At 45.3% G+C, this 18,597-nt stretch overlaps 1 protein-coding gene across 1 annotated transcript in view; it reads right to left on the bottom strand.

The window, feature by feature from the left end:
- Window positions 1-2,636: 2,636 nt before the first annotated feature.
- The window catches only part of RP1L1 (retinitis pigmentosa 1-like 1), a 46,433-nt gene continuing 30,472 nt past the window's right edge, over window positions 2,637-18,597 (bottom strand). Inside the window, 5 exon segments of the mRNA XM_017730839.1 lie at window positions 2,637-4,897; window positions 6,490-7,326; window positions 7,329-9,688; window positions 9,690-11,465; window positions 13,384-13,552. Of these exon segments, the coding sequence (XP_017586328.1) occupies window positions 4,019-4,897; window positions 6,490-7,326; window positions 7,329-9,688; window positions 9,690-11,465; window positions 13,384-13,552 (6,021 nt within the window). The 3' untranslated portion in view covers window positions 2,637-4,018.

Genomic DNA, 18,597 nt, shown 5'->3' with positions numbered 1-18,597 from the left:
TCTTTCCTGTCAGGCAGCTGGGATTTCAAGTGGTTGGGGCTAAATATGGCACTATGTCAACAAGCAGCCATCAGGAAAGGGGGATTATTGCTCTCCAGTAGTGAGAGGAGTCTGCTCACACACGTCTGCAAAGACCTCAGCTTTGGAAAGCACATTTCCTTCGTTTCCGTGGTTTGCACTTGAATTTTCACCACGCTCCTCCTCATCTTTCACTGGACAGTTCCCATTTCAAAACCAGGCAGGCAAACAAAACCGAGGCACATCAAGAAGTAATTTGTCTGGCTGGTAAAGAAACAAAAACAACCACCCCAAAGCCAAGCAGAGGAGCCCAGGAAAACACGAAGTACAGCTGTGCAAGTCTCACATCGCCTCTGCTCCCTCCTCCTCCTCCTCAGCCCTGCTGAAAGACAGCAGCTGTAATCCCTTCTAGGTGGTGACAGGAGTGATCTTCCCAGCCCTTATGAACGTGACAGCCCTGGAGCTGGCTGGGAACACGCGTTCCCGTGCTGTCAGAGGGAGAGGGAAGCTGCAAGACCCAACAGGCGCCTGAGTCACAGCAGCCAAGGGGAAATGCAAATGCTGGAAGCCACGCAAGTGTGCGGGATGTGACTGCGAGGGATCCTTTTCAGCTGGTTGTTTCCTTCACAGATGCTCTGGGCCATTGGTGGAGGAAGGAGACACCTCCTTCAGCAACATCTGTCCCTGGATCCCCGCTGGCTTCTCCCTGGCCCCTCTGAGTGGGGATTTCTGTGAGCAGAGCTCACTCTGCCCTGACTATGACTGGCGTATATGTGAGTGACTGCCCAGACACAGATGGTGACACACACAGATATGAATGGGACAGGTTTCCTGGGCAGGAACTCCAGTGATTTCAGTTTTCATGGTTTGACAACTGCATTTTTGTGTTCCTTTTAATTACTTTCTCCTTGCCAGTTCTGCAGGTGAGGAACTGATTGACTCAACACGAGTAGGGTGTGACGTTGACTGTGTAAGCAGCTTTAAAGTAATCAAAGTCAGCAGCTGCAGGAGAAATCCTGGGCAGTGTTTATCCTTTCCCTAACCTTTTAAGTTCCATCGGTGGCTGTCAGCAATAGCACAGAAGGGCAATCATGGAATCCCAGAATAGTTTGGGTTGGAAGGGACATTAAAGATCATCCCATTCCCACCCCTGCCATGGGCAGGACACCTTCCACTGTCCCAGGGTGCTCCAAGCTCCATCCAGCCTGGCTTTGGACACTTTCTGCCTTTGGATGGGGCAGCCACAGCTTCTTTGGGCAACCTGTGCCAGGGGCTCACCATCCTCACAGGGAAGAATTTCTTCCTAATATCCAACCTAAACTCTTTCAGTTTGAAGCCATTCCCTTTGTGATCTTGGGGACAAAAAAACACTTTTAAAACTTCCATGGGATGACTGGCTTGAGCTGTTTCCTGACAGCCTGAAAGTCATCAATGTAAGGTGTTTCAGGGTAGCTACATTGGAATCAGCTCTTCCCATATGAGACATTTTGGAAGGGGCTGCCCGGGGAGGTGATGGGGTCCCCACTCCTGGAGGTGTCCAAGGAATGATTGCACGTGGCACTCAGAGCTCTGGTCTGGATGACAAGGTGGGGATCAGCCACCAGTTGGACTTGATGGTCTTGGAGGTCTTTTACAACCTAATAATTTTGGGGTTCTGTGATTTTCCTCTGAGGAAGTGGTCTAGGCTCCCTGTGTGTTCTGCAGGGAGAAATGTGCCTGCTGGGAATGTAGTCCCCCTCCTCCTAAGGTAGCTGCCTGTAGCAGATGATTCAGTCTTTGTTCCTCTCTCCCTGCTGGTTACTGGAGTCTGGAGGGTGGCTCAGAGGGAGACATTTCACCAGGAAAATTTAGAGTTCACTCAGCATGTACCACTTCCAGTCTATGCCTCACGTCAAGGTCAGAGCCATGGCTACCAGGTTCAGTTCTTTTTGGAATCCTGCATGAATTGATGTGTCACCAAGCTGATTATGAAATCAAAATGGTTCTACATGTGATGTAGAACTTGGGGACAGGGTTTAGTGGTGGATTTGGCAGTGCTGGGTTAACAGTTGGACTTGATGGTCTTTATGTGTAAAAATTGAAAGAGGGGAGATTTAGGTTAGATATTGGGCAGAAATCCTTCCCTGGGAGGGTGGGGAGGCCCTGGCACAGGGTGCCCAGAGAAGCTCTGGCTGCCCCTGGATCCCTGGGAGTGTCCAAGGCCAGGCTGGATGGGGCTTGGAGCAACCTGGTGCAGTGGAAGATGTCCCTGCCCATGGCAGGGGTTTGGAACCAGATGATTTTGAACCCTTCCAACACATACCATTCTGGGATTCCATGACGCTCACAGATAGGGTTGTCCTTCTTCTGAGGAAGGCCTAGATTTTAACTTTTCTGTCTTGAGGATGGTGCTGTTGTCTCTGGAGGATCTCCCTGGAGGCACTGTCAGCCTTTGTGGGAACATCTCAGCTGAGATCCAGCTCTCCACCCACTCCTCCCAAAGATCCCTATTCCTCAGACACCCAGAGTTAAGTGTTTGCCTCTGGAGCTGAACCCAGTTCTTCACTTGAGTGAAATGAATCTTATCTCTGGCTGTGAGTTTAAGAGATGGATTCTAGAAATGAAAACCACAGGAATTATTTAATTTGGAATATTGTTTATTTAAACATGTCTGCATACATCTTCACAAACCCAACACAACACTACACACATACTTTTTCTCCATACAATTTAAGGCATTTTGTTTTCAACCTCTCTGTTTTATTCTCCCTGCAAGTTTTTGAGAAAATGAGCTGTGTCCTTAAGAGCTTTACACGAGTATGCAGCTGAGGTATGGTCAAACTTATCCTGGCGTTAGTTGGGCATTTATTCAGCAATGTTTATATTTCCCCAGGGGAAGCAAAAAAAGGATACAATCTGGTAAAAAACAGTCGCTAAATGAAGTTTGCAGTTCTACTGTGGTTTGCAAAGTCCAAGCTCTCCAAAAAATGCTTAAGCCTCTTCCAGCTGTTTGCTGCAGCACAAATGCCCAAAGCTTTTCCATGTTAAAGGGAAAATTAGTTTAAATTTTGTCTGCAAGGATGGTGCACTGAGCCATTGCAAATCCCATTAGCTCCAAAACAGGGCCTCGTGCAAAATTGTCTGAGGGATCCCAGATGGTTGTAAAGTGCTTTGATACCATCATTGGCATAGTAAAGGACATCACAAGGGATTGGATCGATTCCTAATTTGGTCAATATTGCATTCAACCACTTCTCAGACACCTGACAGGGTGAATTAACTCATGTTTTTTATCTACCACTACAGCGATGAGCACAGTACAAAGAGATGGGGTCTGGAAGAGGATCTGGAACGACCTTTCTCAATGTTGAGGCTCCCAGTGAAGTGAGGAATGAGCTCAACATCTACTAAAGGAAAAAAAAAGGGAAAATGGGGAAAATCTTTGCTATCTCAGACCCTTTTTTCTGGCTACAGAGGAAGTGGGGTAGAAGAGGGCAGGGTAGGGAGGAAGATGAATGTACATCTCTGTGGGCTCTGACCAGACTTTGGCAATGAATCCCGATTTTGTCATGTTTCTGTGGATTGGCAATCTCTCCAGGAAAAGAGTGTGCAACAGGTGAAAGGCATCCTGAAGTCACTCAGAGACGATGCCCAGCAGAGCCACAGATCACTCCAGCAGCAAACAGCATGGCTTAAAGGGTGGGAATCAGAAGGTATCCCAAACAAAACAGCCTTCCCTTTCCCCAAACCACTTATCTATTGAGACCACAGGATATTAATGAGTTACCAGCCCTCTAGAAATGAGGGCAGGGAATTGCAATGTTACTCACAGGATTCAAGATTGAGTTTACCACACTTAATTCAGCCAATTACGAGGGCTCAACTCACTGGAGATACTGAAATATGTAATGAAAATATACTTTTAAAAAAGAAAGAAAGCAGGGAAGAAAGGAAGAAAGGAAAGAAGGAAGAAAGAAAGGAAGAAAGAAAGAAAGAAAAAGTCAGGTTTTAGCCAGCAGTTCTAGAAGTCCAGGTCATCCTGGTCAATCTCATCCGAGTTGACTTTCTTTTTAGAAGCCTGAACTTCCTCAGTGTTTTCAGTCTCCTTTGGATCTGCACCTTCAGCATCTGCCTGTTCCTCATCTTCCACAGGATCAGAACCTGAAGATTCTTTGTCCTCTTCTTCTTCCTCACTGTCAGGATACATCTGGGAGGGTTTGGAGCTCTCATCACTTCGAACCTCTCCATTGGGGTGGTCACTCATGGGGTTATTGTCACCTTTGCATTCTTCTTCAATTACTCCTTCCTCTTCAACTACTCCTTCCTCTTCAACTACTCCTTCCTCTTCATCATCAGACCCCTTCTGGGATTGCTGTGAGAAGTTTCCAACAGAAGAATAACAAGAAAAGGCTGTGGATTTTTTCAGAGTCTCTAACCTTTTGCTGGTTTTCTTGCCTTTGGTTTTTGATGCTTTCTCAGAAATTTTGTTGTTGCCTTGGTCTTTGTGTTTTTCATGTGCCTTGTCAGGGTCATCACCGGTAGGTTCCTCATCATTCCCATCAGGTTTCTCACCCCCTTCACTGTTTTTCTCCTCAGCCTCATCTCCTGACTCTGGTTTTGCATCTTCTGCTGCCTCAACTTCATCTTTCTCAGCTTCTTCATTTCCTTCCGCAGCATCTCCTTCAGGATTGTTGTCAGTTCCAGAGCCCTCAGTATCTCCTCTGCATTCTGATGTCTCTGCCTCATCATCAGCCACAACATCCTCATCCTCTGGCTCCTCTGTTTCTTGAGCTTCATTTTCACCTTCATCTTCACCTTTGGACTTTTCTTCAGCTTCCTGCTCTTTATCTTGAGCTGCTTCTTCTTGTTCCTCCTCTTCCTCTTTTTCTTCCTCCTCCTCTTCCTTTGTTTCTTCCTCCTCTTTTTCTCCCTCTTCTTCATCTTTTGCTTCTTCTTCCTCTTTTTGCTCTTCCTCCTCTTCTGCTTCCTCCTCTTTCACATCTTCCTCTTCTTTTGCTTCTTCCTCCTTCCCTTCCTCCTCCTCTTCTTCTGCTTCTTCCTCTCCCTCCTTTACTTTTTCTTCCTCCTCCTTTGCTTCTTCCTCCTCCTCCACTTCTTCTTCCTCCTCCTCTTTGGCTTCTTCCTCTTCTTCCTTCTCTTTTGCTTCCTCCTCCTCCTCTTTAGCTTCCTTCTCGTCTTCTTTTGCTTCTTCCTCCTCTTCCTCTTTTGCTTCTTCCTCTTCCTCTTTAGTTTCTTCCTCCTCCTCTTTTGCTTCCTCCTCTTTTGCTTCTTCCTCTTTGGCTTCTTCCTCTTCCTCTTTGGTTTCTTCCTCCTTCTCCTCTTTGGCTTCTTCTTCTTCCTCTTTGGCTTCCTCTTCCTCCTCTTCCTCTTTGGCTTCCTCCTCCTCCTCTTTTGCTTCCTCCTCTTCCTCTTTTGCTTCTTCCTCTTCCTCTTTGTCTTCCTCCTCTTCCTCTGTTGCTTCTTCCCTTTCCTCTTTGGCTTCTTCCTCTTCCTCTTTGGTTTCTTCCTCCTTCTCCTCTTTGGCTTCTTCTTCTTCCTCTTTGGCTTCCTCTTCCTCCTCTTCCTCTTTGGCTTCCTCCTCCTCCTCTTTTGCTTCCTCCTCTTCCTCTTTTGCTTCTTCCTCTTCCTCTTTGTCTTCCTCCTCTTCCTCTGTTGCTTCTTCCCTTTCCTCTTTGGCTTCTTCCTCTTCCTCTTTGGTTTCTTCCTCCTTCTCCTCTTTGGCTTCTTCTTCTTCCTCTTTGGCTTCCTCTTCCTCCTCTTCCTCTTTGGCTTCCTCCTCCTCCTCTTTTGCTTCCTCCTCTTCCTCTTTTGCTTCTTCCTCTTCCTCTTTGTCTTCCTCCTCTTCCTCTGTTGCTTCTTCCCTTTCCTCTTTGGCTTCTTCCTCTTCCTCTTTTGCTTCCTCCTCCTCGTCTTTTGCTTCTTCTTCCTCTTCTTTTGCTTCTTCCTCTTCCTCCTTCCCTTCTTCTATTTCCCCCTCTTTTTCTTCTTCCTCATCCTCTTTGGCTTCTTCCTCATCCTCTTTGGCTTCTTCATCTTCCTCCTTCCTCTTTTGCTTCCTCCTCCTCGTCTTTTGCTTCTTCTTCCTCTTCTTTTGCTTCTTCCTCTTCCTCCTTCCCTTCTTCTATTTCCTCCTCTTTTTCTTCCTCCTCATCCTCTTTGGCTTCTTCCTCATCCTCTTTGGCCCTCCTCCTCTTCCCCTTCCTCCTCCTCCTCCTCTTTTGCTTCCTTCACCGCCTCTTTTGCTTCTTCTTCCTCTTCTTTTGCTTCCTCCTCTTCTTCCTTCCCTTTTTCTTCCTCCTCCTCTTTGGCCTCTTCTTCCTCCTCTTTTGCTTCTTCCTCCTCCTCTTTTGCTTCTTCCTCTCTTTCCTTCCCTTCTTCTTCCTCCTTCCCTTCTTCTTCTTCCTTTGCCTCTTCCTCTTCCTCCTTCCCTTCCTCCTTCATTGTTTCTTCCTCCTCCTTCACACCCTCTTCTTCCTCTTCCTTCTCTTCCTCATCATTTTGTTCCTCTTCCTCCTTAGTTTCCTCTGCTTCTTCTTCTTTTACTTCCTCATCATCTTCTTTAGTTTCATTCTCCTCCTCCTCTTCTATTTCCTCCTCCTCTTCAGCCTTAACTGTTTCTTCTTCCTCTTTCTCTTCCTCCTCCTCTTTTGCTTCCTCTTCTTCCCCTTCTTTTGTTTCTTCCCCTCCTTCTTCTGCTTCTTCTTCTTTGGTTTCTTCATTTTTGGCCTCATCCTCCACCTCAGCATTTTGACTCTCTGCTACTTCAGGTTCTTCTCCATCTCCATTCAACATTGTGCTGTCACCTTCATTTAATTCTGGTTCTTTTCCTTCATCCTCCTCTGCTTCTGTTTCACCTGCCTGAGGTTCCCCCTCATCCTTCTCCTCATTTTCTGCCCCTTCCTCCACAGAACCATTGGGAAGTGTTTTGGTGTCCTGGGCTTCTTCTGCAATGATGGCTTCCTTATTGTCATCTTTTTTCAGCCTCAGGATTTGCTTCAAATCAAAGGCTTTCATGACCGGAGCATTGGTGGCCACCACAGGGGCTCTGGCAGGTCTGGAAGCCAATTTTTTCCTCACACAGGAGTCACACGGACAATATTCCTCCTCACTGGATTGTTTGCTAATGCTGTCCTCCAAAGCTGCACTAAGGTCAAAATCTTTATCTACGTTGAATGATAAGTCTGACGTCTCCTCCAGCCTCGTCTGGGTGCCATTCTTGTCCCCAAAGAGGGACTTTTTATGCATAGTTTGCAGTCGCCATCTCCTCTGCTCAGTTTGGAGTTTGGACTCATGTGTGGGTGGCTTTTTTTCGGCATTCTCCTTCCAGTCCTAATTCTGATCTTCCTCAACTCCTTCTCTATGCTCTTTTGTATCCTTTTACTCACGTCCTCCTTCAGCTCCAGTATCATTTCATCCATCTGCTGGTTGTCTTGCAGGTTCCACCTGACTTTTAACTCATTCATGGCATTGACATAGTGAGCCATGAACTCCTTCTCAATTTTCTTGAGCAGTCTCAAGACCCAAGTTGGGTCTGGATCCACAGAGTTTTGCTGGACAAGGGATTTGGTCACACTGGTGGATGTATCGACTTTGGGCTCAGGGTCATTTGGTGACTCTTCTTGGGGCTGCCCTTCCAATTCATCTTTCAGCTCCGTCCCACCATTAGCATCACCGACATTGGCATCATCAGTGGTCGCTGGCTGATCAGCTTCTTCAGGGTTTTCTTGTGGGACTTCATCATTCACAGCTTCAGCTTCTTCCAGTTCTCCAGTTTTAGCTAATTTATTTTCTTCTTCATTTTCATTTTCTCCCCCTTCCTCCTGACCCTGCTCACAGTTACTGCCCTGATCCTCCTTATTCTCTTCTTCCTTCTGGATTAGAGACTCCTCTCTAGCAGACTCTGCTTTTTCCTCAACTTTTGCCTCTGAGCAGGCTGTGGAAGGGCGGGATGGCTGCTCTTCCTCTTTACTTTTCTCCTCAACCTCAGTCAGTTCTGTGCCAATCTCTGAATTTTCTACTTGCTCAGCTGGTTTGAATTCCACGGTTTTCTGTGCCACCAACACAGCACCAGCTGTGCACTCTTCTCCTGAGCCACTAGAGCCACTGCAAACATCAACCCCAGAGGAGGACATGGGAGTGAAGGCATGATCCATGGATTTCGGGGCTTTAGATGCAGACACTGGCTTTGCCTGCTCGCTTGCCTCTTGGCCTGAACTTGGGCTGCTCCTTTCAGCAGTGCACCCAAACCACAGGGCTTGAAAAATATTTAGCAGCTCTGTGTACCTTGACTTATTCAAAAGTTTTGAGTTTTCTGATGGATCCTCTGACTCTTCATCAAGGAGTTGGAGGCTGGCAAGACAAGTAATCAAAATGTTGGCGGAATTACTCAGTTTTCTCCCCATTGTGGGGGACACTTCGGGCAAACTGTTTGATCGGTCAAATTTGGTCTCGTGTTTTGAACTGAGCAAGGCCTTCATGATCTGGACAGATGTCTGGACAGAGGATGGCAGGTCTCTCTTGTTGTTATTTTGGCTGGATGTAACTGACTGCTTGCATTCTGCCTGCTCAGCTTTGGCAGCTTCAGGTGCAACCTCAGAGATTTCTTCCTGGTTCACACATTCTTCAGCCTCTTCATTAATAGCTGTGTCTTCTGCTTTCTCTTCTTCCATGTCAGCCTTTGCTTCATCCTTTGCTTCATCATTTGCTTCATCCTTTTCAGCCTCCTCCTCCTCATGCTTTTCCTCAGCTTTTTCCTCCTCTGGGGCTTCCTCAGCATTTGTACAGTGTGATACCTCAGTGGTCGACTCTGCACCTTCCTCTTCCCCATCATCTTCCATTTCATATTTCATAAGCAATGTTTCTGAAGGGATTTTCCTGAGCCATTCTTGCACAACTTCTTCTGGAGATGCATTTGGTAGAGCTGATGGCATTAAATCACCCCCTTCCTCCTGAATGCCTGTGTCTTCTATCTCTCCCTCTGCTTTTTTGTTACAAGAATCATCAGTCTCTTTATTATTCTGACCATTTACTTCAGTTGCAGCAGATTTAGAGTAGTAGGAAGTTGCTTTGGAGGAATCCAGAATTTCTTTCTGCCCTTTTCCTGCAGTCAGCATGGATTCGGTGCCGATGCTACTGATGGAGGAGTTCTTCAACATGATTGAACGCATATTTTTTCTCTTTGGCTTCCCTTTTGGTGGAGCAGGGCAGTGCAGACTACACACTGACATAGTCTCCGACACCGATGCCCGGCTGGAGTTTACCTTCACATGAAGATTGTTCTTGTTTGTCCGCCTTGATTTTGAAGATAGAGACATGTTTGATTGTGAACACCTATCATCAGTTTCCTGGGATATCTGTGTCGACACGCATTTATCTTTTATTTCTGACTTTGAAGAGACTCTTGAGGAGCTACTTGTAGGATTTCCATTCCTAATCCCATCCTCAGCTGGGTGGTCAACTTTTGAACATACACTCCCACTCATGCTTCCCTGTTTTGAAGAAGAGAGTTCTGAACTAATCTTGGCATGACCCTCTCCAGCTTTTCCATTAGGACTTGAAGAACTTGAGCAGAGGGATGATGGCCTGTTGCTTTCTTCTTTATGGCTTCTCTTCTTTGAGCTTTTTGAGGATTCACTGCAGCCATCGGCAGTACTTTTTGAACTTTTCTCTTCAGCCTGCTGCCTCTGCTTCACTGGTAGATGAAATGTTTGAGTGAAGAGATCCTGACTTATGAGACATGGCATCTCCAACAGATTTTTTCTTGGTTTCACACGAGCTTTTGGAAAAAACTGAAGCTCTGCTGCCTGATCTCCCATCATCTGCATGTAGGGAATGCTTCTTTTTATTCAGAGTGGACTCAAGTGAAGACACAGATATTTCAGACTGTGCATCCAAATGAACATGGCTGTGTTTGCTCTTTTTAGACCCTCTGGAAGAGCAAGAGACACTGCATGGAACGTTCTCATCACTGCCACTTTTCTTACTGTTCCTGTCACTAGCCCTGGAACGGTGGGGTCCTTGCGTAGAACATCGTTCCCCTTCACTGCTCTCACCCCTGATTGATTGGCTTGGCTTTGTTTTTGCTGACACTGAGCTGGCTTCATTGACTTCACTTCCTTCCTGCTCTGCTTCCACCTCTTCAGCCTCTTTCTTGGGGAAGGACTCACTGGAGAAGGAGGACACCACTGGGTTTTCATCAGAGGGGTCACCCTGCTCACTCTTTTCTTTTGGCATGATGCCGTTACTGGACTTGCTGTGCACGCTGTTGGCAGGGCTGGAGCACTGGGTGTTGTCTCCCTGATTTGCCTTCTGAAGGCTTGAGGAGGACATGCTCCTGCCCACACTGCTCGTTTCCTCACACCCATTCTTCTTGCTCTGCCTGGACTGCAGGGATGACCTGGACATGACACTCCCAACTCTGCTGCTTTCAACCTCTTCTGCATCACCCTTCAAGCACTTCACAGAGGAAGCTTCGAAACAATTTTCATCCTCATTTTGTGAAATGGTTTTGGTGATCTCATGGTCTTCAGAGGTGTCTTGAGTATCCAGGTTGTTTTCACAGCTTGAATGTGACATCAAGCCCAAGGATGAAGGTCTCTGGCTGTTTCCTGTGCTTGTCCGAGTGTGTTCCTGCTGTTCTTCTCCATTGGAAGCACCTGTAGATAAATCACTTCGGCACATACACTTTTTAACAGATCGATATGCCACTCTGTTCTTTATAGTCTCTGAGTAGGATGAGGACTCTTGCACAATGTGCTCAGAGTACTCCTCACTGGACGTGGTGTAGATGCTATCCACAGACTTCATTTTTTTGTGGACTACTCTCCTCCGGGAAGATGTGCTGGAGCACGACGATCGCGTGTGCCAGGTGCTTTGCACACTGGGCTCTTCCCTCTGGGATGTGTGTATGGGGTTCTTCCAAATGTCATAGTCCCGGTGTTTCTTTCCACAGCTGTGACAGTGGGCCTCGTCACATTCTGATTCCTCAAGTTTGGACATGTAGGAATCGATATCACAGGGATATAAGGAATCATCTGCCTCTGAGCTGGCTTCTGGGTTCATTTTCTGTAGGGGATCTACTCCACTGTCCTCCTCCACCCCTGACTCTTCACAAGGCAGCTGGTTCACCAAGTTGGACTTTTTGATCTGGGTAGACCACTGCAAAGTCTCGTCGTTGAGCAAGCGGAAGCGAACTTTCATCTCCACAGACAAGCTCCCGTCCTTGTTCACGTGGACCCGCTTCTCGATGTCATCGTTGACCAAGGACTGGACCAGGTCCCCAGGTTTTGGGTGAGGGCAGCCATTGGAGAAGGGTGCCCCGTTGTCCGGAGAGGCTGCGAGGCCGTTGGGGTATGACTTTTCTGATGACAAGGAAAATCTCATCGACCTGTTGCTGGATGCTGACCGTGGATGGATAATGCTTTTCTTGGCTTTCAGTCCGAAGTTCACTGGAGTGAAGAAAAGAAAGATGGAGAGAGATAACTCACATAAAGGTGACACAAAATAATATATAAGTCAAACCCTCAAACCAGTGAATACTGATGTTATTCCATTAAAGCCAAGCCTATGCCAATTTACATAATTTGAAAATTTGTCTTTGACTAAGTGATATCCATTAATCATAGAATAGTTAAGGTTGGAAGGGACCTCTGGGGATAATCTAATCCAACTTCCTTGTAAATGTTAAGTTTTGAATTAATAATCTGCAATAAAATCTTCTATACCTTAACTTTATTTTAAAAAACAAATTGAAACACAAACACTTTGTTTTATTAAGTGCATGCCAGGAAGTAAAATTAAGAAAAATAAAAAACAATATATATACATACAGAGAAATTTAGTCCCAGAGTTTGGGCATTTTATCACATTGCAAATATTCCTTTTTTTAACTGTGTAAGTTTTCATTCTTCTTGTTTAACCAGGGAAAAATACATGGAGAAGTGACCCTCTTCCTTATCTGGATATCAAGGGTCACACATTTGTTGTGCATCATCCACTTCTCCACTCATATTCCAAGAAATGTGTGGCCATGTAGACCAGAGCAACACTCAGTCCCTGCAGGGATGTACCACTAAAAATAGCTATAATTCTTATTAAAACATAAAGAACAAATAGAAAAGTAATTGTAAGCTAGTGATGATTGCAAAGAGAAATAGTGGGAGTTGTAGAAGAAATCAATGAGAATAAGGGAACTTAGGAATTGCCATTGGAAGAACGTCTTTATGGCCCAGTGCAGTGATCTGCACAGGTTTATTTAGGTTCCTTCATTTCAAGCAGAATATGTTGCTATCAGGCTGTCTTGCAAGACATTAATCTGTGTTGTTTCTAATATATATTTCTCTAAAATTTCCTCGTACATATAACTGGACAATCCTGTTCCTCCATGGGCATGTGGATATGCAGCTGAATGGAGGGCATTTTAGGAAGAAAGTGTTGAACAGGAGCACATCAAAATCACATGAAATAGCTCTTCCTTCACCATCCTTTTGATTGAACTGATGGATTTGCTCTTTTGATAGGCAAAGCTCCAGTTTATTTCCATGTTTCCCTCCAATTTTTTATGTCTCAGACAATGAGCATAGGATGCCTCTGTCCTTGAGTTTCTACAGCTTGTTGGCAACACACAAATGAATCTTTCCCAGCTCCTGGTTTTGACAATGGAGAGAAACAGATGCACCTCTAGAGCACATTTAATTTCATCCTACAGTAAATCCTTAATACAGGTGATATTAATTGTCCTGTGGAATTGGGAAGTTTCTTTTCCCGGGCTACTGAGTGTGGCTGGTTTAAATACCTGTGACCTTAGATAAGTCATGATGGACTGCCAAAGAAATATAATCCTGAATAATCCATAACATCCTCCTTCCTGAACATAATCTTTCCATAAAAAACACGCTTTGTTGCCAAAAGGGCAGCTGTAGCCTGCAGGAGAAACTGAGTCTCCTGCTGACAGAACCAGGGCAGCCTCTGGTCCTGGTGCAGGAAAATGCAGGAGGGAAGGCATGATAGGACAGACAACGAGGGGATAGAGGATTCGTGGGAAATCTCGAGGGTCCATGGGGACAGGCACAGGAAAGGAGGGAGTTCTGGAAGGAAAAGGAGACCCAGAGATATGAAAGAGGAAGGGAAGTCAGCCAGACATGGGGAGCATGTAAAAGAAAGACTGGGGGGTGTAGGGAGGAAATCCTACAAGGAAACCAGAGAAAAAGAAGGGGAGGATGGAAAGGCCTGGGAGGCAGGGAGAGGGAAGTGCATTTTCCACACGAGATCTGCACATTGGGGCAGCACAATAGGGGCCTGTAATCCCCATGGTGTGGGACACAGGCCCGGGGACGACTGTGCGACATGGCCCCGAGGTTTTCTTACTTTCATTGTTCTCGTTGACATTGTTGCCATTGTTGGAGCAGGGAGGCAGGTTGGGCAGCTTCTCCACTGAGTGTTTCCTCAAATTCTCCATGGATACAGGCTTGAACGGCTCCCGGCCGACACACACCAGCACGTTGGGACAGTGGAGCAGGGCCTGCATGCTGTCGATCTGCAAAGGGAACAGCAAGTGGAGCACCATGAGCACAGACCAAAGAGTTTGGCTCTTCCAGGCCTGGAACCAATTGGCAATGAGCTGCCACCTAAATAAAAGAGTATTTGGATAATGGTCTCAGGCATGCAATTCTGTTTTTGGGGTTTTCCTGTGCAGGGCCAGGAGCTGGACTTGATGATCCTTGTAGATCCTTTCCAACTCAGGATATTCTGTGATTCAATGAAAATAAACGTGGTTCTGGAGAGCTTTGGGGTCTACCAGAGCTTACTGGAGAATTCTTCCATTGAAAGAGAAGCTCTGCTATGTTTTGATCAGATTTCCTAGGATGGGGAAGGGGTGGGAGAGATTGCCTAAGGGAGAATATATCTCATTTATTACATATTATATAAGATTTTACATATTCTGGGAAAAATTTAGGTATATTCCATGTGGTAGTGAGGAAGAGGGTGGAAGTGGAGATGTTTCCATTTCCCTTACAGAGAATTATAACATTTAAATTCTTCTAATTCCTGTATGGGGCAGCTTTTATTACCTGAAAAATGCTACATCTCATTTTGTCCCTTAGTTGATCCTTTTCTTGCTCCAGAAGAGGGACAAGAGCTGTGGCTTCCCCTAATATTCTCTCAAATACTGCCTCAGTTATAAGCCCAAGTATTGCCTCAGTGGTGGACAGCAAAGGACGTTGTCCCCAGCGTGGGAAGTGCCTGTGAAGGAATCTTTGTTCCTCCACGAGAGCTCAGGTTCTCACCCTTCATCCTCACCATGTGACCTGTTCCTGGATTACACACCAAGTCCTTCATGAGTCACTTCCCATGGAATCCTAGAATAGTTTGGGTTGGAAGGGACCTTTTAAATGCCATCCAGTCCAACCCCTTACAAAGAGCAGGGACATCTTCAGCTGAATCAGGTTTCTCAGAGCCCCATCCTACTTTTACCCAAATACAATTGTCTCTCTCAAAGAACGGGAATCAGTCCTGTGGGAAGCACTGGGCAGACAAATGCTGGACTCATCTTCCATCTTGTTTCTGCAGCCTCTCATTTGAAAGACTGAAGCTGAGCTCTCAGCTAAAATACTTGATGTCTTTCAAAAGGAGAAATCTCTCTTGCTGTCTGAGAGGACTTTAAAGTGGCCAACATTTGGCAGCTTTGTGCTGCCAGGGGTCTCCATAATCTGGGATGTCCCTTCCTCCTCAGCCGGCTACATCAGGAGATTGTCTCTAGAGCATACAGAAAACCTCAACAAGAGGTGACCGCTCCATGGGTTACTAAGCCAGCGCCAGTGGTGGGCTCAGCAAGATGCACCCTGACCTCACCTTGTCACTTGATTATCATCCCCTTAATGAGAACCAAGATAAGGAATCTCAGAGGAGCAGCGACGACAGTTCTGCAGTTGTCACATGCACCTGAAATAACAGCGCATGATGGACAGACCTTGGCCTCTAAATATTGTTACAGCCAAGGAATGAAGAACCAGGGCCCCTTCAGAGCCCAAGCCCTCAGTTTGTGAAATGCCTCTGGAGTTTTCCAAGATGTTTCACCAGGACTGTGGGACGCACCAAGGGATTGGTGCTGGATCTGGTGCAAATAAGAGGGTAAATGTGTGGAGAGTGAAAGAGCAAGACAGAGATAAATGGAAGCACATTCTACATCCAGCTTATCACTTCTGATAACATTTTTTACAATAAAACACACAGCATCAACTTTTTAGTGGAAATACAGTAAAATCCCATCGTCTTCCCATTATTTTTTATTTTCTGTTTGTGTTCTAACAACACTTGTGATTTAGGCCCAGCCAGTTTGCTATGAAACCCAAAATAAGAGAGCTTTGCTCACTGAAACTTTCATTAAAACACCGCAAAGCAGCAAAACTGCCAAATTCATGTGATGGGTACCATGAAGCTGAAAAATAGCTCGCAAATCTCACTTTGCTTCTGTTTACTCCACTTCTGATCCATCTATTCCTAAAGAAAACATCTTTATCTATTCCTAACAAAAACATCTTTCTAGCTCACTTTTAAAGTTTATAGAAAGCCTAGAATTTAATAAACCAAATATTTTGAGCATGTTTTCGCCACCTGTATATTTCATTTCCTTCTTTACTTTTCTGTTCTTTTTTTTTTCTGTTCATTTTTCTTCTTATTTTTATTCCTTTGATGAAATCTTTCCCCCAATTTTATACAAGTGGAAAAAAAAGTGAGGATAAAAAAGAAGGAAGAGAAGAGGCAAAAAAGGGAGAGAAAAAAAAAGAAAAATAGGCATGAAATGTGTTCCATCCCTAATGTAAAAGAATCTGTCTTTAAAACCCCACTAAGTTTAGAAACTGTTCCTGTTTGTAAAGGATTTTTTTTTCAGTGAAAGCTATTTTTTGCCCTCATTTTCTTACGTGGTTCTGTGTCTGGGTGTAGATATTTCAATCATACTCATCACTGCTGCGTTGGGCGTGCAGAAAATAGATGGTGCCAATGACAGAGAGTCAGGGATCCATGGAGCTGACCCGTCTGAGTTAGGGAATTTATACGTCCTTTTATATGGAATACACTCGTGTTATGTCACTTAAAATAGTCTGTATTTGAAGTACAGGGTATTTCTGACAGCAGCAGCACTTTAGCAGTGTTTGTGTCTATAACGTAAATTTTCTTCCTAATGTCTTGCAAGCTTCATCTCTTTGAATTAATAATTCCAGAGATTCACCTTTGTAATGCTTCATTGTTAAAAACATTTTGGTAGCTGTAGATACAGCTGAATGTTTTCTGAGGGTTAAATACATCCTGTTTCTCACATTGATTTAATGCAACATCCACTGTTTCAGGGCAGTGCAGGGTTGGGATAACAGTTCATTCCATGTGCTCCACATGGAGCCTTCCCACACTTCTGCAGGAATCCCATCCTCTCAACGTGTCACTGCCTGGGCTATCTAGAGAACATCTGTCTTCAGGGCCATCGATATGACATTTTTTACTAGTGCTGAATAATCGCTAAACAGCACATCCCCTCTTGGGTATTTAGCAACTTGCAGCTCACTCGATGTGTCCTGGGTGAGGCCCATGCGGTTCTTCTCGGATTTCCTTCTTTTTAAGGAATGTATAAAAACTATTTATAATCTGAAGGGATCAGATCCTGACCCTGCAGGCATTCCACTGTCCTCTGTTGCTCCTGGAAATGCTGAGTGAAATATTGGCCCCATTTCAAGCAGTGGTAGAGTCTCACCTGGCTTCTCTGGAGCCTGCATCACATTGCCTAGAGCTGGGAAGTGAGGAAAACTGGGAGCTTTCTTTCCATCAGCACCATCATGGAACAGTTTGGGTTGGAAGGGACATTAAAGCTTGTCCAGTTCCACCCCCTGACAAGGCAGAGACAGCTTCCACTAGCCCACGCTGCTCCAAGCCCCATCCAGCCTGGCCTTGGACACTTTTCCAGGGCCAGCCACAGCTTCTCTGGGCAACCTGGGCCAGGGTCTCCCCACCCTCACAGGGAACAATTCCTTCCCAATATCCCATCTATCCCTGCCCTCTGGCAGTTTGAAGCCGTTCCCTGTGTCTTGTCCCTCCCGTCCCTTGTCCCAAGTCCCTCTCCAGCTCTCCTGGAGCCCCTTTAGGCTCTGGAAGGGGCTCTGAGGTCTCCCTGGATCCTTCTCTTCTCCAGGTGAACACTCCCAGCTCTCCCAGCCTGGCTCCAGAGCAGAGGGGCTCCAACTTCTTTTTTGCTATTGTGCAAGAGAAGTGATTCTGTTCTTCTTCTTCTTGGACACAACAGCTACCAAAGAGTTTTCATGACTCGTGCAGCTGTATTTTCCACTCAATTTCTGCCAAGGATTTTCATGCTGGGGGAAGAAACCGGACATCAGACAGAAATTTGGAGAGAGATAAGATTACAAGATGTGGCAGTAGGACCATGGTGAAAAGCAGACACAGTAGCTATTCATGTTTCAGAACCATGTGAGCCCCAGAGAAAGAGATGAAATATTAGATGGGACTAAATTCTGAGAAAATAATCTGTTGTTGAATTGCTGTTCAGATTAGGTAAGAGGTGGGAATGATCTTGCAGAGAACAGTGTGAATTCCAACACATGTAGGAAAAGGAAGATTTGATGAGATGACCTCCAGAAGCCTTTTCCAAACTCAGTGATAATGCAGTTCTGTGATTTATCGCAGGAGAGGTGGATGTTATTTCATGGAGACAAGAATTGAGGAAAAGTGGGGTAAGCTGAAAGATAAGAAGGTGAACGTTCTTATCTGCTTTAGCTCTCACACATAGTGGAGAAATTTGAATGCCACTGAATGGGGAAGTGTTTCATCTGAAGGTTGATCTTCATGATCTTGGAGGTCTTGTTCAACCTTAAAATTTCTATGATGATTCTATAATTTTAAAGCAGTAGTAAGACCTTAGATATTTGGTGCTCTCTTTTAGGGTGGGAGAAGATCAGAAGATGCCTCAGTGAAACGAAGTGGTGGCCACTCATTGCTCAGCACAGATATTTTCCCATATTAAATTTTCCTCTGTTTGCTCTCTTCCAAGCAGTAGCCAAGTGAGGAAATCCTTCTGCCAAACAGATTCCTCACTTCCCTCAGGCTGCCACAGCATGATTCCTGAGCACCCATGACAGGATATTCCAACAAAACAGTATTACATCCCACCACAATTTAGCTAAAAAAACCCCAAAGGCAATGGATTGTAAATACTTAAATTCTGGTGATCATCTGAAGAAGTTGTGATGGAGAAGAGAATGCCCTACTCTAACATCTCTCCATTAATTCATCCCACAGGATTGTAACTCATCTACAATCAAGGCTTCTTGCACATTGGTGGAAAGCAGCCAATATTTTTGGGTGACAGGTAATTTCACTCCAGGAAAGCCATCTGCTTCAGGTGGAATATTCCCCCTTGGACATGCCTGACTCTCACTGATGACAGAGTCAATCATCTCAATGCAGTTGTCTAAATCTAGTAGATTCCTAGAACAATTTGAGATGTTCTAGAGTATCCGATATGTGCCTGAGGATGGCTGACAGGATAAAAGATAAATATGAGACTAGAAAGCTCAG

Source organism: Corvus brachyrhynchos, unplaced genomic scaffold, assembly GCF_000691975.1.
Source record: "Corvus brachyrhynchos isolate BGI_N302 unplaced genomic scaffold, ASM69197v1 scaffold203, whole genome shotgun sequence".
NCBI lineage: Eukaryota > Metazoa > Chordata > Aves > Passeriformes > Corvidae > Corvus > Corvus brachyrhynchos.
This window is presented reverse-complemented; position numbering and strand designations above follow the sequence as displayed.